The sequence below is a fragment of the Pygocentrus nattereri genome, chromosome 4 (assembly GCF_015220715.1).
Source record: "Pygocentrus nattereri isolate fPygNat1 chromosome 4, fPygNat1.pri, whole genome shotgun sequence".
In the NCBI taxonomy this organism is placed as follows: Eukaryota; Metazoa; Chordata; class Actinopteri; order Characiformes; family Serrasalmidae; genus Pygocentrus; species Pygocentrus nattereri.
This window is the reverse complement of record NC_051214.1, coordinates 37,292,703-37,319,122: the sequence shown is the minus strand read 5'-3', so window position 1 is coordinate 37,319,122 and position 26,420 is coordinate 37,292,703. Positions and strand designations below refer to the sequence as shown.

The following is a 26,420-nucleotide window of genomic DNA, read 5'->3' as shown; positions in this document are numbered from 1 at the left end:
TTATCACATGTATCTTATAGCCTGACAACACATGGCAACTCAATAAGTGGACAAGTCTTCATATCTGAGAAATGTGCTACAATAGTTTGCCCTTATTATTGTTATTTGTTATTACGGTTTTCAAAGTAATTTTTAATGTTTAGTGATGTGATTATCTATTTCTTGGTGTTATAAATAGTAATATTAGACAGCAAGTAGTTACACAGATCTGAAGCAAAGTGGAATGGAAAATAAACTTCACACTCTCAGTTCAGAATATTTTTAGGAATAGCTAGAGCACTGAAGCCTTAGTTTGGCACGATGCTTTGATGAAGAGGAAACATATAGAGCCATGGTGATGACATTCCTTTTTAATAAAAATATTGTGTGGCCACATCTTAGTAAAATGCATGGCCATGTCTTCGTAAGATACAGGAATTACTTAATTATTTCATTCCCATGCCTTACTAAGTTACTAAGGTCGCAAATGAATTATCTTGTTACTCTCCCTTACAAGTCTTGGCCACAACTTAAACAACATGACTTAAGTATCTTGTTCCCACATCTTATAAAATCATGTTTACAACTTAATAAAAATAACACGTTTCTAAAAAATAACCACTCCTTATTAAGTCTTGGCCACAACATAATCATCATGACTTAATAAGTCTTGTCTACAATTTAATAATCTCATTCCCACATCTTATAAAATCATGTTTAGAACTTAATAAAAATAACACGTTTCCACTCCTTAATAAGTCTTGGCCACAACATGATCACAATGACTTAATAAGTCTTGTCTACAACTTAATAATTTCATTCCCACATCTTATACAATCATGTTTACAACTTAATAAACATAACATGTTCCTTATTAAGTCTTGGCCACAACATAATCATCATGACTTAACTTAATCCTTACTAAACTGTGTTCATACATTAGGATCCCATAGAGTTATGTATAAACCGCATAGCATCATTGAGCTTTTACTACAGACAATAAAGATGTCATTTTGGATGCTCAATTACTCCTGATTACACATCAATTACACTTTATTAACAGCCCCAAACAGTAAGAAAGCGCTCTGAAATTTGCTTGTTTTTGCTGGCATGAAAAGAGAGTGTGAAGTTGTGGTGATCTGAGAGCTGAAAAGATTAGTTCCATTTCACAGATTAGTTACGTTAGTGTTTAAATAAGCCTTTGCAGGTTTAATTCCTATATATTAAAAATTAATTGTAGTTTTACTTTTAAGGTGAGATATCACTAAAACACAAGAAAGTTAGTTTGATTTGGTTTTAATACGCTTTTGGCACTCATGCATATTCTTCAAGTGGGGAATGAACTGTAAATATAACATACCCATCGTTCATGATCAGGATTCTAGCCGTGTTGAACAGAAAATACAGATGTACAGTTAACAAAAGCAAAATACATTTACCAATTTGATTATCAATAATAAGAGTGTAAGTGATCTGGTAGTCAAAAGACTACTTGAACAGTCACAAACATGAGGTCCATTATGTCACCAATTATTATACCAATATTAACATATGGTAAAAGGTAAAAAAAAAATTTTTGTTTGAGTTTCATCAATAGCCTCAGTAACAGATTACTCTAATTTACTATTGCCAGTAGCTTGATTCTGTAGAAAGCTTGTCATCAGGTCTACTGGCTCTTTCTCTAGACCAAAAATGCTGAGTGAAACATAAAAAAAAAATTCCTGCCATATATTGATATTGGTAGAATCTTGAAAAAATAGGACCAGATGTCGGTAACTGGTGAAACTGGTGAAAGTATTTGATAAAAATACGGGGAAAATGATTTCATGAATGTTGATGCAAAAGCACCAGTAAAGTCAGCAAAACTGCACATCAAGCCATTCTGGTAGGTTATGGGAATTGATTTGGATAAAAAGGAACTAATGGGAAAAAGTAGGGTGAGGTACTATACCATCATAGCCAGCAGTTTGTTATTTATGATAGTATGTACCCGGCTTGCGTTGTTAGTGGGTTTGTGTTGATGACCAGGTTGAGGTGTATGGTACCATATAAACTATACGATTATAGTTAATCATTTAATAACCTACAATGTCTTAGGGCCTTGATTAGAATTATGCCTTATTTGGTAGAATCTTTGGTAGAATTATGCCTTATTAACCCGTAACGAGATTTAAATATAATTCCTAAAATCCTCCTAACCTAATGAATGTCAGCATGAACGTTAGTAGAAATGAAGAGTGTTGGTGGAGGCCTGTTGGCGGTCAGTGCTACACAATGACTATGTCATGAAGAGTAATTACTTACCCAGAGCCATAAACAAGGGAGTAGTACTACAGCCGAAAGGATATTGTTGTAATCTTTTCAATACAACTAAAGGATGTAAATCACATGAGCAGAATGCTGCCAGACTGCAACACTTCAAGCTGTTCTAATCCCAAAAAAATCCCTACCTGTCATGAACCTGCCAGCAAGCTGTTGCATGTTTTTAAGAAACAGATACTAACTTTATATGAATTATCTAACCGTAATAAATGCTGTTGACTGAACGTGAAACAAACGTGAAATAACAGATCATAAATACAGTACTAATTCTTCAGCACAGACAAACATGACTTCAAGTAATTTTGCAATAAATAGAATTAGAAGACTGGATGTTACAAAAATTGCACCTCATTATTTAGGCACTCGAACATGGTTTTAACCATTATATAATACTGTGCAAGAGTCAGAGGCCACTCTTCATTTATATCATCAGCAGTAAAAATGTACTACATACACATATCATTTTCAGAAAATATTTACAGGCATCCTTAGAAAAAAAAAAACAATGAAAAGACAACTCAATGCTATGATTCTGATAAAATGTGTAGCTCTCAAGAACCTGTTACTGAGAAAAGGAAATAGACAAAAAGAAGAAAATTGGCAGATCAAACAAAGAAGCTCCAGGTGTTCTCAGAACAATAGACTGACCACCCCAGAGTCCAGACCTTGTTCACTGAATGTGTTTAAGATTGCTTGGATCATGACAGATCTAAGACTGAACTTTGGAGGTATGTAAAAATATCCCTGCAGATTTCTTTGAAAAGCAAGTCCCTTGAAAAACACAGAAGCTGTAATAAAAGCAAAGAGTGGACACTATAAATACTGAAAATGTAATATTATGTTTAGTTATTGAGAGTTTGTGTAAAACAGATCTTATACACTGAAATGTTGAGACATTTCTGTAAATTTCAGTTCAAAACTTGTTTTCTGCTTTTTGACAATGGAAATTTGTAACTTGTAATTAATGGTTATTTCAAACGGAAATTAAATAAATAAAAGATGGTCTCTGACGTTTGCACAGTGCTATATATAATGAAGTAATCTGGATGTCTAATAGGAGGTGACTACTGGACAGTAGAAGTGACACAGGTGACATATGGCTACTTACTCCTTCCCCATTTTGCCCTGTGTTAGCCAGCATCTCCTGCAGGGCCCGCACTGAGAGCGACTGCTCCAACACAAAGTTACAGATGCACAGGTCAGGAGGAACATACTGCAGAGAGAGAGAGAGAGAGAGAGAGAGAGAGAGAGAGAGAGAGAGAGAGAGAGAGAGAGAGAGAGAGAGAGAGAGAGAGAGAGAGAGAGAGTCTTTAGTCTACTGTCATGAGGTACAATCTCATAATATTTAAGTTACAGAATGAAAGTAAATTTAAATTAGTTTTAATAGGGCATGACTTCTCAATTCTTTACTTATTGAGATGAAATCAAAGGTATGATTCTAATGTTATATTAAAGATTCTAACATATTTCATCATTCTTTTATTGACTTTTCACTTTTATCAGTCAAATCCCACTATATTCTTTCATCTTCTTTAGTTGGTTTGTCCAAAAGATTAGCAAAGAGAAAGTGCTGAGGTCTGGCATGTAATGTTTGGCAAGGTGTCTATAAGCCACTTTTTCTTTGCCCAAAGTAATTAGAAACATTACATTTCTGTAATCATCTACAGAGTCATCTAATTTCATTGTCTTGCATAACAACTCTATTCATAAGTTGTTAGGGGTCTTACCTATGAATTCTTCCTTCTAAAAAAAAACACCATCCAGCGAGATTAAGTCATTGACTGTTAAGATCAGTAAACCATCCAGTTGAAGTCATTTGGGCCTGGGCTAATTCCAGGAATAGTGTGACCTTGACTGTGAAATGGCACTGCTGACCTCTCACCTCTCAATGTCTTTGTCTGAAATATGAGTAGGAAGGGGTGCTAATAAGGCTAGATGAGATTGCTCAAGCAAAATTTTGGTTTGTTGAGTAACCTGAGTGAAACGACAGTAAAGGAGGATTTGCAAGATGCACAGGTCATCCAGAGGCATATTCTTAACTCTGCCCATTCCTTTCTAATGACCAATACAATGGCCAATGCTAAATAACGTCACTAGATGCTTGAATTATGAAACAGCGTTAGGAAACTGTCAAAGTTAGTAGAGTCATTTTTAAGCTACACTAAAAACTGAACACCCTGCTCAATGACATTTTGCTTACATACATACATACAAAATGATTTTTTTTATTTTTAAAGTTCCAGTACCACATCATCTACAGCTTAATTATTGCATTATGTGCATATAGCAAAATAATAAAATAAAATAAAATCATGCCATAACTTTTACACTGGGCACATTTTGTGTTTTATTTTTTCCCTATATGTTAAATTCAGTAAATTAACAGTAACTGTGCATTAAAACATGTTGAAGTGCTTATTTTCACTTATGCCAATCAGCCTTTCATTTCACTAGCTAGCCTTAAACCTATACTGACAGTATAATATATATATATGTGTGTGTGTGTGTGTGTGTGTGTGTGTGTGTGTGTGTGTGTGTGTGTGTGTGTGTGTGTGTGTGTGTGTAACTGTTCTTATCGTTATGTCCCTGGAGAGAGAAAGATTAAATGGCCTGGAGCACTCTAACATGAAAAGCCTCAACTGTCACATGCAGTAACTGAATCAGTCTTCTCCTGTAGGCTTAATTTACTGACACATATCAAGATGAAAACCAATGAAAAAGATAACATAAAGGTATGGTGACACATAGAAAATCCATCTAACTAATAATGTGCACACCAAATAAATACAACAAGATCAACATACTCACTACTGCTTTAATCTGCCAAGTCTCATGCTATCTTTTTTTGCAGTTCAGACTGTCTAAACCTGAAGCATTTAAAATATTCTGCATAGAGGCAGATATCTGAACAGATAGTAAAAAAATCTTTTTACATGCATCTGTTTTATACCACACTGTGGTCATATATAGCAATGCAAATGCCCTCATATCTTCTGCTCTGTCATTCCCACATGCAAGGAAAACAAAGTTCAGAGGGTTCAGGCCTTCTGCTGTTGCCATGGTTCCATTACATGGATTTCTTCCCATTAATGTGATGTATTTCTGGAGGAAACTACCAAAGATATCAATTTCCCTTTGGACTTTAACTAAACCTGTTACAAGTACAAAATCCAAATTTATTACACTTTTATGACAATTTTATATATACCATATTTGTATATAACAGAGTTAGCAAATGTTATATTTGCTAGTGATCAAAAAATCGAAACTTTTGGATCTGCAGTCATACCTTAGCTTCTGAAGTGGGTTCTAGGTAGCAAAGTCGATTTCCAAGTCCTTCTGCAGAGAGGCAAAACTTACGGTTCTCCTTCTGAATGGTAGCAACACACTGGAGCACCACTTCATCATCCTGAAAGCAAATGCCACACAGAGTTAGAAGAGGTCTCTGAACAGCCAGAGAAAATGGCCAGTTTAATCCATCTGAAAATTCAAAAGCTAAAAATGCAATTTAAAACCTTTACTTAATCCTTCTATAAGAATACTGGAAGCCCTTTCTCTGCAATATCTATAAATTAATTTATATTTATATATTAATTAATATTGAAATGTACTCCTGGAAAAACAGGAGTCACACATTCTCAGGTTGCTGCAGCCCATCAGACATGAGGGGTATGCAGTAAATTGTTAATAACATTCGCCCAACATTTCTGAAACACACCTTCTGCAACTTCCCAGGAGGTGGAAGGCAGGACAGAAGCACCAGCATGATCTCACCGTACAAAATATTTAACAAAAGCAAATAAAACCTTTAGAAGTCAAATTTTAGTACTGTTGTTTTGCCACACTGTTCAAATATAATCATATAATAACATTTAAAGGGTCCGTATCATGTTTATTGTTTTAGAACAAAAAAGATTTATATAGTATGTTAACATTCTCAAAATTTTAAAATGGTTAAGTAGGGTTCACCTTCCAGTCCATAGATAGAAGCTAAACTACAGAAACAGCTGATTCTGAATTTGCTGTTTTTGTGACGTCAAGTAAATCATTGCATTTACATATACTCACCTATGCAGCCTGCAACAGTTCAGCATTTTCCAGTGTGTGAATGGCCAGCGCTGAACTGTTGCAGACTGAACACATATGTAAATGTGATGATTTACTTGATGTCACAAAAACAGTACATTTAAGCCCAGAATGCTTTGGAGTGGGTACAATACGGGACAGCCAAACAGACAATAGAGATAATTTGTATATATAGGTCTTAAACACACAGTAACAAAAATAGTCTGTTTAATTTCTAAGGATAAAAAGAGGTTGCAAAATAGTCATGTACAAGTGAATTATTCATTAAATATCACACAAAAGTTAGACGCTGACAGTTTAGAATCCATATTTTCTACAGAATTTCACCTCCTGTTTAAATGAGGTATGAGTGAGAATTAATGAATATTGAATTACACTACGCTCTTGTTATCACCAGTGAAAACAGAAAAATCATGCAATGAAGAAATTCTGAATAAATCTCATGAAATGTACTCCTGATCTTATAAAATGTACTCCTGGTAAAACAGGATATCACACTTTCCCAGGTTGCAGCAGCCCATCAGACATGAGGGGTATGCTGTAAATTATTAATAATATTGGTACAACATTACTGAAACACGCCTTCTGAAACTTCCCAGGAGTTGGAAGTCAGGCTGGAGGAACTGGTGTGATCTGACTATACAATGGCTCCATCTCTCTGCTCCTCTGGCACTCTCTTTCTCACGAGGATTTATTGATTTGTGTCTCATTTGCTTTTTCCTGACTGGCCTCGCTCTCTGCTGCCAGCTCACAGAGCACATTAATCTGAGCTGATGCTTGCCATGGCTCTGACTCACGCTATCAGAGCAATATCCATTCGTCAAACACAGTCACGGAAGTTCATCACTCAAACCTCTTCTCCTGAATTACATGCATCTTGGACATTAATATGATATGAGAACAGGAAATAAGGACCAAAATGTGTCTGGCCATGGGACCCTTCTGCAACTGATGTTAAAAGGAAGAGTCCATTCAAAACCTCACTTACAATATGGCAGAAATATAGGATCATTATACTTCAAGACATTACCATGGTATTTACAATAAATACTACCAAAAACTATGAATATCATGATTTTAATTTAACATTTTACACTCTGTGCTACACTAAATCCAATTAATCAAACCTATACTCTCTTTGTAATGAAATTTGCAGTTTTCTTTAAGTACAAACAATACCCATGATATGCTCAGAAAAGCATGTTGTGACAAAGTGAAGCAATTTTTCATGAGAACAATAAATATCATTACGTTGTTCACCCCTTCTTTGCCATGTTACATGGCACAGCTTAATACTGACTTGAGGAGTTGTCACAATTGGCCCCTCCCTGTCCTGTCCATGTGCTGGTGTTGTGTTTACTTCCCAGTCCTGTCCATGTGCTTCTTTGGTTTGGTTTCCAGTCCTGCCCCCTTGTTTCATGACTCCACCCCTGATTGTCTCCACCTGTTTTCAACCTGTCCCACGTCTCCCCTCTGGTATATAAGCCCCGTGTTTGCCCTGGTCTGTGTTGGTCTTTGTTCATTGGATGTACTGTTTGATTGTTTGACATGCTGTTTCATTCTTGTTTGAGGTTCTGTTCGTCATGTCTGTCCCACGATATCTTCATGTTGGCTATATGAACCTGGACTGTTCCGACCATGACCCTGGATTTGCCCAAAATAAAACTCGCTTATCTCAGCACATGCATCCGCCTCATCGCTCCGCGTTACAGAAGTTAATACTAACTTCATTTTGCAGCTTGTTTTGCAAAATTAGACTTGACAAAAGACTTCTCAGTGTCATTTTCAAAATTACAGACAATATACTTTCAAAAAGCTAGTCTGTTCAAATGCAAGTATTTATTCATTTATTCTTTCTTTTTTTTTTTTACTTTTGAGAACTGCCTGCATAGTTCCGAACACCCTCAAACAAAGCATAGTTTGCTGATTTTTTAAGTGAATAAAGTTAGCTAACACATTCTCTACAGTGAACAGATAAATACTTCAAAGTATTTTCATGGGTAGATAGTTCATGAAATGTCTCATGGGAATAAATGCCATATTTATTTCTCTAATAAAGGTGGCAGTTATTACAGCATCATTATTTCTTGTATGTGTAAGGCTCACACCATGAAAAAAAGAAAATTCTTAAAAGATTTTAATATACTGGAAAAAATAAAATGTAAAATAAAATGTGCCATTACATTTGCACAGGCCACATTTTATGTTTTATTCTTTTCCAATATATTAAGTTCAGCAAATAAACAGTAATTGCATTAAAATGTGCATAACCGTTTTCTCTGTAGAGAATATGTTAACTTGTTTTAAATTGGAACATGAATAAAATAGAGAATTTGACCGGGCGACCAAACTTTTGTATATGCCTTCAGGTGAGACTAAATTTACTTTTATTTTCTTCAGTATAGTCGATGATCAGATGATGTGTAACTTGTAGTATCTATAGGCAGCAAATAGACAAAGACAATACAAATACACCAATCTCAGTGGGCCAATATTAAACTGTAGTGTAACGTTTCCCACACCAAGCCCAGCAGTCCCTGTGACAGCGTCCATTCTCTGACCAATTTCATGCCTGGTTAGTCTTATCATGATTACTGCAGCATAGCAGTCTGCAATCTTCTGAGCTGTGATAGTTGATTAAGACTGTGTGCACCAAAAGAGGCTCTCTCACTACCTGACATGAATAATGTACAATGAATGAAGAAGGAAATTCAATTAGGTTACTGTTACTGTAGAGGACAGAGAATCATCTTTAGAAACCTATCAAGATCCCTTCAGAGAAAGCATACTAATGTCATATAGGGCAACCATGTATTATGGCACTGTGATGCTTCAATGCAAAACAGACACCATAGAGCTTAATTAATTGTCACCAACAGCAAAGTTTGAATGATGTTAGGAAGCTGTAAATAATTTTTATTCAAAATATATCATGAGAATACTAAATTGTGAATCCAGTATTGTGACTCGAATGAAACTGTGAATTTCTAGAAGATGTGAAGCTCAGGAAGCACTTCAGAAATCTAGTATTTCCAGAGAAAACCAGTAAAAGAGAAATGCCAACTTTCTTTCAACTTATGTTTTTTGATCAAAATCAAGTGCACTGGAGTGGGCTGAAGGTACAATTAATAATTTCTATTTCAAAGAGTGAAATTCAAAATGATCAACAACAACAACAACAATGTTGTTGAGTTTTAAGTGAGGAGATTTAGCATGATATCACAGAGCTTGTGAATAACCAGTAGATCAGTCAGACCAATCAAACACCCATGTGCTGTAACATCACAATCCTAACTAACCGTAAGTCTGGCTCATGCCAGAAAAAGTGGATATTCTGCTATGCTGGGCCAAAAAAATGGCTTGGACCTTAATTTATAAAAAAACAATTGCAATTTAAATCGCAGTCACAACACTGTTATTGGAAACTGCCCTTAGATTAAACCAGTCAGTCCTACTTTAAAGACTGATGCGAATAAAAAGGTATGAATGCAAATGGTTTCAGGTGCACCAAGGTGATGTTTTTGTGGAATATCATAGATTGTTACTATATAAAACCCCAATTCCAATGAAGTTGGGACATTGTGTAAAACAAATAAAAACAGAATATGATGATTTGCAAATATTCACTCATTTTGAATTTGATGTCTGCAACACATTGCAAAGAAGTTGGGACAGGGGCATGTTTACCACTGTGTTACATCACCTTTCCTTTTAACAACACTTAATAAGCGTTTGGGAACTGATGACACTAACTGTTGAAGCTTTGTAGGTGGAATTCTTTCCAATTCTTGCTTAATTTACAACTTCAATTGCTCAACAGTCCGGGGTCTCCATTGTCGTATTTTGCGCTTCATAATGCGGCACACATTTCCAATGGGAGACAGGTCTGGACTGCAGGCAGGCCAGTCTAGTACCCGCACTCTTTTACTACAAAGCCATGCTGTTGTAACACATGCAGAATGTGGCTTGGCATTGTCTTGCTGAAATAAGCAGGGATGTCCCTAAAAAAGACATCGCTTTGATGGTAGCATATGTTGCTCCAAAACCTGTATGTACCTTTCAGGATTTATGGTGCCTTCACAGATGTGCAAGTTACCCATGCCATGGGCACTAACAGACCCCCATACCATCAGAGATGCTGGCTTTTGAACTTTGCGCTGATAACAATCCAGACAGTCCTTTCACTTTGCATGGCAGAGTTTTAACTTGTACTTGTAGATGGAGGGACGAACTGCGTTCACTGACAATGGTTTTCTGAAGTGTTCCTGAGCCCATGTGGTAATATCCGTTACAGAATGATGTCGGTTTTTAATGCAGTGCCGCCTGAGGCATCGAAGGTCATGGGCATTCAATGTTGGTTTTCTGCCTTGAAGCTTACTTGCAGAGATTTCTCCAGATTCTCTGAATCTTTTGATGATATTATGGACTGTAGATGATGAAATCCCTAAATTCTGTTGAGAAATGTTGTTCTTAAACTGTTGGACTATTTGCTCACGCAGTTGTTCACAAAGTGGTGAACCTTGCCCCATCCTTGCTTGTGAACGAATGAGCCTTTCAGGGATGCTCCCTTTATACCCAATCATGATACTCACCTGTTTCCAATTAACCTGTTCATATGTGGAATGTTCCAAACAGGTGTTTTTTGAGCATTCCTCAACTTTCCTAGTTTTTTGTTGCCCCTGTCCCAACTTCTTTGGAACATGTTGCAGGTATCAAATTCAAAATGAGTGAATATTTGCAAAAAACAATAAAGTTTATCTGTTTGAACATTAAATATCTTGTCTTTGTAGTGTATTCAGTTGAATATAGGTTGAAAAGTATTTGCAAATAATCGTATTCTGTTTTTATTTATGTTTTACACAGTTTATGTTGTAAAACAGTGTAAACTATTCCAACATCTTAAATATTTTTAGAGCAGTATGAGATTATATGCCAGTTTACTGTCCTGTCCTTCCTATATCTAAAAAATATGCACATTAATATGTGCATCATAACGTACCTATTCAGACTGTTATCTTAAATGGTGGATTATAAAAATCAACACCGGTTTTTGGCATTTGATAAACCCCAGAGTAGGCTAAACTTGCTGTTGTCAGGGGCTTGTCACCTCTTTAAAACTGAGAAAACCCCCTCCTCTCTACCACTACAGCAGCTGCTAGAACTGGCATACCTTCAGGCTCCATAACCGATGTTGGCTTGTTTTGTCTATATATACACAACATGTCTGTGTATGTACAGGCATAGAATGCATGTGTTCAGACGGAGTAAAGCACGCTCAGCAAATTCATGACCACAACACTGCAATTTTTAAGAGAAAAAAAGTGTAGTTGTTTAAGACTCCACAGTGTTCTTCATCTAAAAGGAGAGCTCAGAGCTCCTCTCCTTGCTTAAATTGAGCCTGTGCCAAGGAATCTGGTGAATCTGCGGCAAAGTGATCCAGGGGACAGCAGTAGAGGCATCTGCTAGACAGCTAAGGAGCAGCATCACAGGCTATCTATAGGGCTGCAGGGTGGTGCGTGTGTAAGGTGGCTGGGGTAGGGTGGGGGTCCCGTCCCAAAGGGTGGGAACCTGACCCCTAGACTCCAGTCATACGCTTCCCTTATTTCAGATCCATGGCTGAAGACACTGAGTGCCACTCCAGTTCTGACTGTGCTGCTAGTCAAGTCCAACTCCTCACACATGCCCACTAGGGGTGAGAATTGCTGCAGTATGACAAATTGCAAAGTATTGTTACTTTTTTTACTTTTTTATAATCTATTAATCTCTCACTACATTTTTTCACTGAAGCAAAATAATTACAGACGAGGTAGATGAAGCAAATTCAAAAAATGTCCTTCTACATATCCATACATCTAGGAGCTGCTCTTATCGAGAGTAATTCACAACAGTAGAGGATGGTGACTGTTATTGGTATAGCAGTGTTGCTCCTGCTTGGACAGGAAATCAATGGGCAATGGTGTTTTCCACTACACTATCCAACCATCCAAACTTAAAAAAATCAATAATAAATTCAAGCAAATAACTAAAATGTCCCAGAAAATAATGTGTATTAGAGAATTTCCATCAGCTATCTAAAGAGAGTAAAACTCGTCAAGTCTATAAAAACACAACAAAGAAATATGCAGTGAATGTATAGAGAAATCTTCAAAATTGAGGAACTACTCATTGCTGTTTAATTTTATAGTTATGCTTTACTTGGAAAGAGCACAAAGACAGAATCCACTGACAAGTATTACAGCTCAAGATATATCTATTAATCAGTGACAGGCACCTTATGTCAGTTTACTGTCTAAAATCACTGTTATGTTTTGTTCTTTGATAAGATAAAATTACATTTTAATTACTTTGCCAAGTCACTGATATCTGCTGCCTTCTGTTAAATTCTGTAGCTACAGTGGGGCAAAAGCAAAACATCAACACAAACAATATCAATCATATGACTTCATTATATTTGCTATTACTCAGTAAATTATTTTATATGCTTTGTTTTATGCTTTTTGTAATCAAACCTATCAGACCTAACTTATATACATAAACATACATGTATAACGTGTATATTCCATTTTTATTCCATATGCCAAAATGTGCATAAAAATACATGGATGGAAACCCTCACTACTGACAAAAACACAAGCTTTGAAAAAAAAAGAAAAAAAAATGCACAATCGCCTACCTGACTATGAAAACAACAGCTGTTTATTAATTAATATTAATTATTTTACCAACAGACTTAATAAATATAAAAAAACATCATAAATAATAAATAAATATATATATCAAAACTTGAGCCTTCTTGTACTGATACCATTTTTCACTCAAAGTACCGCAACACTATGCTGTATCAATTTTTTTTCTCCCACCCCTAATGCCCACCAACATGCTTGCGGCTTTATAAAAGCAGGTGCTACTAAAGGGGCTCCAGCTTCGTTCACCCCCCTCTTCCTTCTTTCCATCTCAGCGTTTGTCTTTAAGGACATGAACAGGTGCGAATGTGTGGCCTGAAGTGTCCAGAGGCCGTAACCCGAGAGCTCCTGATGTGCTGCTGTACCAAATAAATGCTCACAACTCACTCAGCAATGCCACTCACATGAACTTGAGAAAAGGTGAATATACTAAATCCTGCCCAACGCTGCTATTTTCACCTGCGTGCTCTGCACATGCTCAGAATAACAGAAGCTACAACAGAAACGCAGAATTGCCAAAACAGCAATTTGTTTGGGGCACGCCTCACGAGATCTCTTTTATGCGCTACATCTCAGAATCACATTGCTCGTAAATGTCAAACAAGGTAATAAGTGGTGTTTACAACTACCAGATTAGTGGTTTTTAGCTTGTTTTGTCACATTGTGATATGCCATACATCAACTTTTGTGACATGATAATATTCAGGATGTAAAAATACTGCTACTAGCTAAATATGAAAATATGTGAGCATTCTCTGTAATGGTTGTAGTACTGTAGTATTCAACAAGGCAAAATATCTCCAAACCTACTGCTGATGTTCCCATCTGGGGAGTTTAGATTCAGCCTGAATCTGGCATACCTGGCTCCTGTTTAGCTGGTGTGTTAAGTTAGGGTTGTAACTAGACTCTATTATTTGAGGGGGATCTCTAACACCAGAGTTAGCCACAGCTGCTTCAGACTATTGCTCCAAACCTCTGTTGATCTTCCGTTCTCTAAATAACTCAAATTTGTTCCCGACCACTATACAATTCTGGACAGGCTGCATCCACTCCCCTCTATAACAGCTTAATGAGAAAACTGACTACACGCAGCTCACATCTTAGTTAAGCGGCAGTTGATATTAAGTCAGGAAAAGTGAAGCAATTATGCATTTAAGGGTACGTGATATATTATTTGTCAATAAATGGGAAATTAAATGTTTGTGAGTGGTCTGATATTGGAATTGCAAACAAAATTTTAGCAATCTTTTTAGCGAGAGCATGCATGGATGCATGGACACATACACGGTTACTAGTGTTAAGAATTTCCATTAAATTCTGTTCAATTCAATGAACTAAAATCGATTATAGTGAATAGCACCACCACCCTACAGTGTTCAATTCCCCATCCAGGCAGGAACACCAGTGATACATTCTAAAAAGTTGTGGTTAAGTATGTGGCCCTTCTAGAAGGTGCACACACATATATACTGGCCAGTGTAAAAAGCATCACCCTGTAAAAAGGCTGCTTTCTTTGTTCTACTGTTTTCTATCACTGTAAAAAAGATGTATGAGGCTTACTTGATTATGAGGCTTCCTTGATGTTAGAGGCTTCCTAGACTTCTGTTCAAGTGTTTTAGTGTTCAAAAATGTAGTTTGTGAGCTAAATTACATAAAAATATGTTAGATCATTTTGTTTACACATAAAATAAATGCAACAACAGCCCTGAGAAATTCAGATGCTGATCATTAAGAACTTGATGGCTGCAATGCATCTCAAAAAAGTTGGGACAGGGCCATGTCTACCACTGAGTAGCCTCTCCTCTTATTTTAACAAAAGTCTGTATACATCTAGGAAGTGAGGAGACCAATTGCTGGTGTTTTGCGAGTGGAATGTTGTCCCTTTCTTTTCTGATGTAGGATTCTAGCTGCTCAACAGTTCTGGATCTTTTTTGCCGTTTTCTATTGTTTTCTATTGGTAAAAGGTCTGGACTGCAGGCAGGCCAGTTCTGCATGCAGACTCTTCTTCTGTGAAGCCATCCTGTTGTGATGGATGTAGTATGTGATTTTGCATTGTCTTACTGAATTATGCAAAGCCATCACTGAAAAAGTTAAGTGTCTGGATGAGAGCATATATTGTTCTAAAATCTCCAGATGTGTAAGCTGCCCACGCCATAGGCACTAATGCAACCCCATACCATCAGAGATGCAGGCTTTTGAACTGTGCACTCGTAACAAGCTGAACAGACCCTCTCTTCGTAAGTCAGTAGGACACAGCGTAGATGGTTTCCAAAAAGAAAACTGCTTTGTAGTCAGATCAAAATTTTCTTTTTCTCCATTCTAAATGAGCTGTGGCCCAGAGAAGATAGTGGCGATTCTGGGTCGTGTTGACCCATGCAGTGATTTCCAGTACAGAATCATGTCCGATTTTAATGCAGTGACGCCTGACGGCCCAAAGATCATGAACATCCAATTTTGACTGTCAGCCTTGTCCCTTGTGTACAGGGATTCCTCCAGATTCTCTGAATCTTTTGATGAAATTATGTATTAAAGATGGTGGAATATCAACAGTCTTCACAATTTTATATTAAGGAACATTTTTCTGAAATTGTACCACAACATTGGTGAACCTCTGCCCATCTTTGCATCTGAGAGACTCTCTAAAATGCTCTCTAAAATTAGAGCCTCTCTAAAATGCTCTTTTTATACCATACCCAGTCATGTGAGATAGTTGCAAATTGCTCTTCCAGCTGTTTTTTATTAGTACCAATTACTTTTCCAGCCCTTTGCTACCCATCCCAACTTTTTTTAGATGTGTTGTTGCCATCAAGTTTTAAATGAGTTAAATGATTACCATTAAATGGTAATGGTAATGTCTCATTTTCAATATCTGACATAATAAATATAATACGTTTTCATGATAGATGATATATCATGATTTTCATATCTGATAAGTTGGAAGAAACAAAGTAGGTGCTATGTTTAAACAACACTAACAAAAACTATGAATCCAATTATTATGATTTGTATTTGATAATTCACATTCTGTGCCTTACTAAATGCAAGTGAACAGGATTAATTGTTCTCTCATTTAAATAAACAGGCAGCTGGAAAGTATTAAGTAATTTATCACAATAACTATCATCCTATTACCCAGTTCTAAATGTAAATATATGTAAATGATTTTAAAATTCCAACAAATGATCAGTTCTGTGTGCCAAGGATAGTACTCAAAGCAAGGCGAGAAATAGATGAGCATTCTAACTAACCCACATTTTCATTTTTCTCACTGGATGGATCTTTGTTTTACATAGAGAAACAAAAGGCCTGTCATTCTCTAAGCTCTGAAACATCACTGATTTTGTTCTTGTTATTATTTAGGTTTATTTCTATCACAGTTATTTAATATAGCTCATTATTTAGGACTGTTTCAGTGTTCCAAAGCAATAGTCAATTTTTTTACTAATGTAATGGTAAGAGAGATAAATCAATTTTCATTGAGCACTGGATTAAATCCAGAATACACTGCATTTCCCACAGTAACTGACCCCTCTCTGTCCTGTAGTTGATATCGACCTGTTTGCTTAACTGCTAATATGGTGCCTGGAGGATCCATAAGGTTGCATCTTAGACTGCGAGCATGTTTCTAAAAGAAGTGAAACAAAGAGGGAAAACAACAACGCTATTATAGCAGTGCTGCAGCAATACTAATAATGAGATTTAAGTCTTCATGGTCTAAATGACACAGCAAAAGCAATGCTTTGACGTTTTAAGACCAAAGACACTGCTATCCAGAAGCTAGACTGCAAAGGTTCACCAGCAAATATTACATCTTACGCTCAAACGTATTACAAATTGGATTTTCCCAGGCTTACTTTCCATGGATATTGCTTTAAAACCTTCTCATGAAATAAGAAAATGGCTTGCAAGCACGGCTGAGCGACCTCCATCAACACTGACAAATGAAACTGGCAGGCACAGACAGGATTGGAAGGGAGAGAGGTATCTCTGGGTGTGTTTGAAATACAGATTTATCAGTCCTGCTTTGTATGGAGCAGATGAGCCAGTCTTGCATGCATGGAACAGTAATGTTTTAAACAAGGATGCAATGGCAAGCATGCTTCTGCCAGGAAACATCAGGCAAAGAGTTTTAAACACTGCGTCCACTTACTGTCCACTCTATTAGACACAACAACCTTCTTAATCCACCTTGACATGAAAAATCAGATACAGTAGCTCATCTGTTGTTGCACAGTTTGTCAGTCATCCTCTAGTCCTTCATCAGTGGTTACAGGATGTTGCTCACAGGACACTTTTGGCTGGTGGATTATTCTCAGTCCAGCAGTCACACTAAGTGACCTGCTCTGTGGTGGTCCAATGGAAGCCCTTTCCACTGAAAAAAAGGGTAAAAGGGGCCTAACAAAGTATGCAGAGAAACAGATGGGCTACTGTTCCTAACTACAAAGTGCACCTATATTGTAAGTGGACCTGGCAAAATGGACAATGAGAGTAGAAACAAGTTGTACTTAATGAGGTCTCTAGTTGGTGTACACTGTCTACTATCTGAGGTATTTTGTATTCTGTCAAAACATTCTGACCATTTACTGTGTTGCATAATTAGCATTTCATGTTCACTGCTTCTTAGGCAAGTAGACACAAAAATTGTATTTTTCAATTTGTGGGCCCACACTTCAGTACCTCACTGTCAAAACTATTTAACATTCTGAGCCTTATTCAGGTGGTATCAGTTTTACCAGAGGAGTGACTTCAGTGTTAAGATTCAAATTAAATATGACCAAACAAACAAACAAAAATTCCCAGTTAATACCAGACATAATAGCATTAAGATGGTAAAATGGGCTCATTCAACATAACAAATTCTGCCCAAAAGAAAAAAAATACACTGAGTGGTACTCCAAGATATTTCATTTTCATTCTTCTCCTAATTAGGGCATCAGCAAAAATGTTGTAGATTATAGGAGTCCTGTCCTGAAACTTTTGAACCATGCCAAGTCCAGCTCCATTTTTGCAGTTAGCCTAATCTCCTGTCAGACAAAAAACTGAGATGCCATTGCCTATTACTGGGTTTTGTTATTACATTACTGTGAGGTTAATGCTAACAGGACTACTACATTGAATGAGCTCTGGGTTTCATGAATTATAAAAAGTAACTCGCTCCAGAAATATTACTTCATGCTGGATTAAAATAACAAATCTCATCTGTAACATTAAAGCCCCTCTCCAGGTAAAACTAATCCAACTTGAAAAGGTTTCATAATAGTCACCAAATATTTCACAGACGTGACTGAATAATTATTCTTTTTATTCATACCTGAACTATAGACCCAGTGTTCTCAGGGTTAAAAATAGAAAAATTTTCATATGACAGAAAGCAGCCAGATACACTACATATACAAATATAAAGAAATCTGCCAATCACTTTCTGAAATCAAATGTATTTATACACTTGAGTTCATCCCTTCTTCGGTGCAGTAAGAGACTCTGCTCTGCTTAGAAGGCTTTACATTAGATTTCACACTAACTGTATTCAGCCACAAGAGCATTAGTGTGATCAGGTACCAGTATTGGATTTTTAGGTCTGGATTACAAATGAAATTCCAACTCATTCCAAAGGTACTAGATAGTGCTCCATCACAGAGAACACAGTTTCACTGCTCCCCAGCCCAATTCTGGGCATCTCCAGCTGTTGCTTGGCATTGGACATGGTGACCTTAGGCTAATTTTCAGCTGCTACGTTCTATTGGCATTGCTTTTCTATGTAGACTGTATAAAATATTTGTACCTTAAAGTAGCTGAACACACTAAACAGAAGGGGTGCCTGGATACTTTTAGGCATATAATGTATGGCCATGTCAAGTCAATTATTTAGTGATCAAGACTTGAATCCACAATGGTGAAGGTGATGGATGCGAGACGACATTGTGTCCTTCAGAACAGACTGCTCTGATCCTTTTGGGACTGATCCAGTGCCAGGGAGCACACCAAGGCAATGATGTCAGCCACTCTTTAACCAATGTGAGGGGCTTGGTGCACTGAACTGGGCATATGATGTTGGTAGAGGTCAGAAGGTCACAGTCTACTCACGTACTACAGGGTTTCAATACTGGCCCTGAGCCCAGGAGTTTACCTGGATGCCTCTCCTAAGTCATATCCACAGCATCTATCTGCACTCAGCACCTTGTCTGAGCGGACGGCTGCAGAATGCACACTGCATAACGACAAGCGTGAAAAAGCTCTAATATAAATTAGCCATTTTTCCTGTCTCTGCCACAGTTACTTATCGTAGATATGCTTGGCAAGAGCCATCAAAACAGTTTCAGACACATCACCAAAATGAAGCAAAAGTTATCTTAGAGCACATATCTCTGCTAGATTGAGTATAAAACTTAGGATCACCTTGGGCTACAGTGAGGCTGGGGTTTAATGGAAAAACAGTGGATGGATTATCATTTACATCTATTAGAACAGCATGAGAGAAAAATAAAAGAATCCTTTGAGTGAAGATGATCACAAAGCCCCTAATCTGATGGTCAGTGACTGGGGGAAAAAAAAAGCTCAGACTTTGAAGGACAATGCACAACTGTTGTTTATAAATCTAATGTGAGGACAATTTACTCTGATGTGAATTTTAAATAATTCAGCATTTTATCCACTTAAGTGAGCAGGCAAAAAGGGCACAGCTGAAAAGGAATTTACTGCATGATTCATTGCTGCTTGCTGTAGCTAAGTGCATTTAACCAAAAGCTGCCTTGGGGCAGTTTGGGTCAGTAATTGGGTACTGCATAAGGTCTTCTTACAGGTTACATGGGATTTAAAATGTGCCTGTTTCTGTGTTTTCATCTGCATATCTGGCTAAACATTCCAATAGATTACATTTAAGACGGCTTGAGACATGATAGAAACAGTCACACCCATATTCTTAATGCAACTGTGTATATGATCTTTGTAATTTCATCGTAATTCTTTGGTGGAACACACATTTAAATTATAACAAATGCAGGGGCTAATGTGCTTCTTTAAGCATATCATGTATATCACTGGTGTTTGAAAAAACCTCACATCTCCAAAACAGGAATTTTACAGCAGAAGGAAAGAGCATAATGTATTTTTAATGCTAATCAACACAATCAAACACAAAAGTAATTTTGTGGCATTTCTTTTGGCCCATTTATCTTCACACACAGTGTGAAGAGCCACAGACAGTTTCAAAGTATGTAAAAAACTGAAAAACAACAAAAATGGAGATTAGATTTATTCTGACAGCAGCGATATTGTCCCTCCTTAAACAACACTGACCAAGTGCATGTTTCAATAAACTAAGATCTTTAAGAACATTAGTCTTGTTTAATGGGATATAGTGCAATGTGTGAAATGTTGAGTAAAAGTCATTGCAACCAGTTTTTGATGCCATTTTTAAAAATTTATTAGTGCATAGTTTCTATATGTCTAAATATCATGACACATATTGTGTATCATGTGTATCTATCAGACATGATAGACACAGCTCAGCTTGAGCTCAAATAAACAAATATTACTCACCGCTGCCCACTAAAGGTGTTATAGCACCAGTCAGAAATTAGAACTTGTTTTCATTAGACCCATGATGTGTCTTAACAAATGCAATTTCTGATTTTTTAACTCAACTGATGAAAACACGCTCAGTTCACATCGTTTTTGCTATGATGTGAACACTGAAAGCTAAGAACCTTTTGTTGTCAGCTTAAATTTGGCATGTAATAACTGACAGGCCTAACTGCTGCCATATGCAAGTATTGTTGAGGGGGCACTTTACACAAATGAGAAGAGAATTTTGTCAGGCAGTAGCCAATCACACTGCTGCAATATGGCATTTTTTAAGCAATTTCTGTCATGCCTATAGTAAAGATACCTGTTGAAATCAATGTTGAGAAGACTCGAGCAAAAGATAAGGAAGATTCAGTAGGCAGTAATTAGTTTAAGTATTTCATTTTTAAAAACAATATTACTCTTGTTCTCGCTTGCATTTCATTTGGGGCCAAGAACTAGCCAACACCTCCAAAAACACTTATTGCCTACTGCAAAATTTGCTTGTGTTTTAGAGACATACATCCATGCAGCCAAATGAGGGAAACGGTTTGATTTGCTTCAACCACTTAGATGGCCAAGGCCTATCAGCAGCCCCAAAGTTTTATTTCACACTTATATAACCTAAAAATAGCTCAACCAGTTCGCATTCAAGTCCCTGTAGTTACTGAATAATATGCCTTAGTATGTAATAAGACTGGGATTTTAAGGGGTTGATGAAAACGCAGCATCAGTCTTCACTTTACATTGCTCTCATGCAGTGGTGCTTTGACTCTGATTATGTATTAGAGTCAAAGTGTACAATGATTTATTTAGGCAGGCTGATGACAAATCCCACATTATCGTATCCTATCCAACATGCATCTCGGATTAAACTTTTTTTTCCCCAAAAAGACAAAGAAAAAATTGGGTCACGATGGTGACACACTCAGCACCGTAGTGTGTTACCATCACGGTATAGTGGCATTGCAGTGATCTTTGCAGACTTAGACACACAGTGGTCCCAATATAGCATTTCCACTTTAGGGGTGGGGACATGACACACAAGTGATGCCTTCTAAGTGCTTTCTATAACACAATTCTACAGACACTTCCATAAACTATAGAAGTAAAAAAATCACATATGTTCCTGACCTATGAAATCAAATCTCCGATATACCAAATAATAAATAATAGTGGAAATAAATACATAGTATTTGTCAAAGGAAACAGCTTGGATATTTGAGTGTTTTATATTACACAGTTATACTTGATTATCTTATCAAGTTTTGTGGTAGCAAGTAGATGATTTCTAAATATGATATAAACCCAATAAAAAGGGTGTTAAAATGTTAGTGGTTAGTTGAGTTAGCTGATGCAATATCACATAGGTTGGTGCCAGATAACTGTGTGCATATGTGTGGTGGAAGCATCAGCTTTTAGGAGGCTAAATTTAAACCCTGGAGTCTTCTCTTGGAACGTAGAGGACTTCCAGAACAACATAAACTCCAAATAAGCCCACTGCTACTGTACTGGCACTGCTGGGAGCACCTGGGTTTAAAGGTGTCACTATAATCACTCCACAAAGACAAGCACTGAACAAAGGTTCAGTTTAGAGGCAGTACAATGTCTTTCCTTCTCTAACCTTTCTGGTGCAATACAATACACAGTGTGTAAAAGTTTTAGAAAACCCTTCATTTAAGTTATTTCCAGTCAAAACAGCTATTATCTTTAACTGTCTACATATGCACATACTGTGTCAGAAAAAAGGCAGAAAACATATTTAACAGAAAATTACACAGAAATATCAACAACAAAATGTAGTAACACATTTTTCAGTGTTTAGCCCACACTTCGCCTTTCTTACAGCTTTTTGCTTTCAGTTTTTCATAGAATGTTCAATGTTAGAAGTTGCTGATGCAGATTTTCTTCTTTTTTTGCTTTTTTACAAGCTACACATCCTTTCAGATTCATAGTGTTGAAGTGGAATGATGGACAGAAACACCTGGGGATTTTTTCTGGTCTCAAGCAAGAGTGGTGCTTGATTCTCTCCTCTCTATCTGATGGTGTGTTGGTGGTCCACCAAATCTTACACGGTTGTTAGTCAATTTTTTAAGAAATATATCAATTTTTTAGCTCTAGTTTTGGAAACTCCTTATGCATGTAGAGTATTTTATATATGATTTTCTCAGAAATCTCCTGAATGATTAGCTTGTACTTAATAGCTGGTTTGACATGAAATTAAACAAATAAAGAGTTGTTTCTGACTTTTGCACAGAACTGTAAATACACATTTTCACATCTTGCCACCCTGTCACAGAATGATTTACCCACTTACTGCACTGACAAGTAAAATTGAGTGAAATCTGATACTGCTGAAATGGAAATACTCCAAGAGAGTCACATTTGTGTGCACAATAATACAGCAGCAAAGGCAGAAATGGGGCATATTTTACACTAGTCTAGAGGTTACTGGTAGAACAGGCTCTTCTCACATCCCACGAGTATTTCCATTTAGTATGTGCATGCCCTTCACTGCCAGCTTTCCCACTTTAACACCTTAACGGCAAGGTGAGACTACACACACCTGCTTGGTGCTGGTTCCCGCAACAGATTGGTATAATTTTTAACTGGTTGCAAGGCTACCATGCAGCAGGTACTTTTACAGACATCAAATACTTAGATTAAATTTCAGATGTACAATATCATTAACTTACTTTTTTTAACCTAAAAATCAGTGTGTCTGTAGCCTAGACCTTAAGAGCTTAAACCTCATCTCCACTAAGACAGGAAAAAGACTACACAAACACTCAAATACAAAATGTATTTTGATCATGACCATGCTGACCATGAGGTATTTTATGAGTGCCATGGGTCACTCAGGAACCCTCTCATAGTTTTCAGTGTCATCAGATTGTTAGCATGCCATTGACACATGGAATCTGAGAATTGTGGGTTACTACACTGCAGGAATGCCAAGCACTTTGAGCTGACAATTATTAGCCCTGGGGAATGTGCCAGCTTAAACAGCTAATCTTGTCTGAATTAAAACTTATCACACCTGGATAGTCCTCTTTTTCCTGCTGTCTAACACAGCCACATCTATTACAAGAACAAGCAACACAAAAATATAACTGACGTATACAGTAGCTGCATTGCCATATACAGATATATTCACGGCACACCGTTGTTTGATAACTGAACTGAGCATATTAAGCCAATATTAACAGTCTGTGCATAGCCTATGATTTTCAATATTTTCATGGGTAACCAACAGTGAGTGTAATTTATACCAGAAGAGCTCTCAGCCATATTATATCGATTACAAAGATAACTGGGATGGCAGGTCTTGTGTAGCCACTGTAATTAATCTTCGCCCCACTACAGAAATAGAAAAAGGCTAGAAGAAACTTGCTCAACACATCTTCATATAAGAATATACAGCATGCTATCAAGTGCAAGATTTTTTAGCAAATAGAGCTAATATGAATTTTGATGAGATTTTGATGAAAGAGTTCGTGCTAAAGCCAGACCGATATATTGGTTGGCCAATAACATCAGCTGATATTGATTACCCACAGTTTGATCGATATCTGCGAAAACATATTGCCTGGTATTGGAAGGGTTAGAACCCACAAGCTCACAATGATGCAGCAAAACATCAAACAGTTGTGTAATTGAGATGCACAATATTGAAGCACTTTGAATTGAATTATATCTAAGCAATACAGGCTGATTAGCTAAAGAATTTGGTCACAAAACACCAGCATGGTTAAACTAACAAAACCATAAAGGATTGGTAAGCCACATCAGTACCTAGCATGAGAATAACGTTGAAACCCAAGAGTCTTTTCTATTAAGAAAACAGTTAGAAAATATTGAAAATAAGATCTACTAAACACAAACCCAAACCAAAGAGCTGTGTGCAGTGCTGTAAAATGTAAATTATTTAATACTGCTTCTGTTGTTTGTTTGAGTTTAAGAAGCATCAGCAGTCAGAATTGTTCACAGTGGTGTTGACAGTAACCAGATGTCTGAAGCGTTTAATCCCTCTAAAAGCTACCTCACTGAAAGTTAGTGCATGCCTGACAACGGGTGTATTTGCATGCACTCAATTACCCAATCATAATCAGATTTCTGCAGTTAACCGATTATTCAAATAGTCATGTAAACGCCATACTCTGATCTAAAAATCTAATAAAGAGAGCTGGATTTTAGCTGAGTCATCAGATTTCTCAGTGCATGTATACTCTTACTCAGATTTCTTTCGGATTTCACACGCGCAGGTCTGTGACTGTAGCGGAAAATAAGCAAGCAGCGTGCTGAAACCAAATACATTCTCAATGAAATGACGGATGTAAATATTTCTCATCTCGTAAGTGATGTATGTGCATATGTTCAGGTAAAATGGCGTCCTGTTTAAAAAAAACCTGCGGCGTGAAGATTGATTTTATGTTACGTTCACATCATGTCTTCTTCTGTGAGTTTATTGACTTGTTGCAAAGCAGAAATCCAATTACTGCCTGACTCATGTAGACTAGGAGTTTCCTATTATCTGCTTACTCAAGTGCATATAAACGCGTTGATCAGATCATTGACATAATCAGATTTTCTGCAGTTATCGGATGATTAAAGGCATGTAAATGCACTCATCGTTTTATGACAGCTTTAGGACAAGATTTTGTCCAAAAGTGTATGATTTTTTAGATCAACGAATGGCAGAGGGGGACATGCAAGTCATTGTAAGGCAAAATAAGACTGAAAGAATTTTTGAAAGAGTTTTTAGATTTACCACTACTTTACCACTAACAATATTGTCACATGAAGGTTCACTGGTCATTCTGGATAACTGCACTGAAGACATTGCAGCCCCTGGTTCCAACCACCACCACTGCAGTCAGTTTTTCTATCAAGATTTTTAATGATTGAATTATGCAGAAGTTTGAGCTATTGGTGAAATTCAGCTTTAACTAAAACTACTAGAGAATAAATTTGTTATGAGCTAATATCATCGAAATTTTAGCCTGTTAACATCAGTATCGTCATCAGCCACAAACTGTGTGTATCGGTTGGACCCTGGTTCGTACGTGCGCATTTTTAAAAAACGGCAAAAAGACCCAACTGTGAAGCAGCAGGTAGTCTTCTGGAGCAAATCTTCTTCACAAAACACGAAAAAGAACTCAAAAAACTTTTTAATGAGCCTGCAGGGGAGAGTCACCATAAAAGTCAGCCCTGCACCTGCAGATGGAGGAGGACTCATTTAGATTCACATCCAGCAGCAGAAACGACAGGAACGACAGGTGTGATACGAGCCTAAACTGTCCACCTGCATCAAGTTTCAGGTCAAAGTAAAACGGGCGTATTCGGCGACACGGCAAGTCCTTCATGTATGTTTTACATATGTGGCAGGAGGCTAATGAAGCAAGTTATTCAACACCGTTTCCTTCGACGTCTCAAAATCTGACGGCTCAGTACTGAACGGATGTCTATTTAACCAGCCCACACGCGAAATCGCATTTAAAGACGCCGCAGTCAAAGAAACCTGGAACCGAACCGTGAACACGGTCTTTACTTACAGTTCGTAAGAACTGAATTTCGTCTTCTCCTTCTCCCCCCTCAGCCATGGCTGTTGAAGAGCCTGCCTGGACTCCGGAAAGCCACCGCTAGCAGCGACGCGGCGTTTCTCTTCTCCTCTCCTCTCCCTCCTCCTCACCAGCACATTAGCATAGAGCTAATCCAAAGCCATATAGGGGAGAGCGGGCGGGCGGGCTCAGCCACTACACAGCCCTCCTCGGGGTCACCCTCATA

At 37.3% G+C, this 26,420-nt stretch overlaps 1 protein-coding gene across 7 annotated transcripts in view; it reads right to left on the bottom strand.

The window, feature by feature from the left end:
- ryr3 (ryanodine receptor 3) overlaps nucleotides 1-26,321 on the bottom strand; it is a 117,621-nt gene extending 91,300 nt beyond the window's left edge. For 4 of the 7 annotated variants that reach the window (XM_037537721.1, XM_037537722.1, XM_017682105.2 and 1 more), the window contains exons 1-4: nucleotides 26,189-26,321; nucleotides 5,591-5,710; nucleotides 3,410-3,514; nucleotides 1,340-1,360 (exon numbers count right to left, since the gene is read on the bottom strand). In XM_037537721.1, coding sequence (XP_037393618.1) covers nucleotides 1,340-1,360; nucleotides 3,410-3,514; nucleotides 5,591-5,710; nucleotides 26,189-26,236 — 294 coding nt within the window. In that variant the 5' untranslated portion in view covers nucleotides 26,237-26,321. The remainder of the gene's footprint in view (nucleotides 1-1,339; nucleotides 1,361-3,409; nucleotides 3,515-5,590; nucleotides 5,711-26,188) is intronic. The other 3 variants (XM_037537723.1, XM_017682123.2, XM_017682131.2) reach the window with 1 other exon arrangement.
- Between the last annotated feature and the right edge of the window lie 99 nt (nucleotides 26,322-26,420).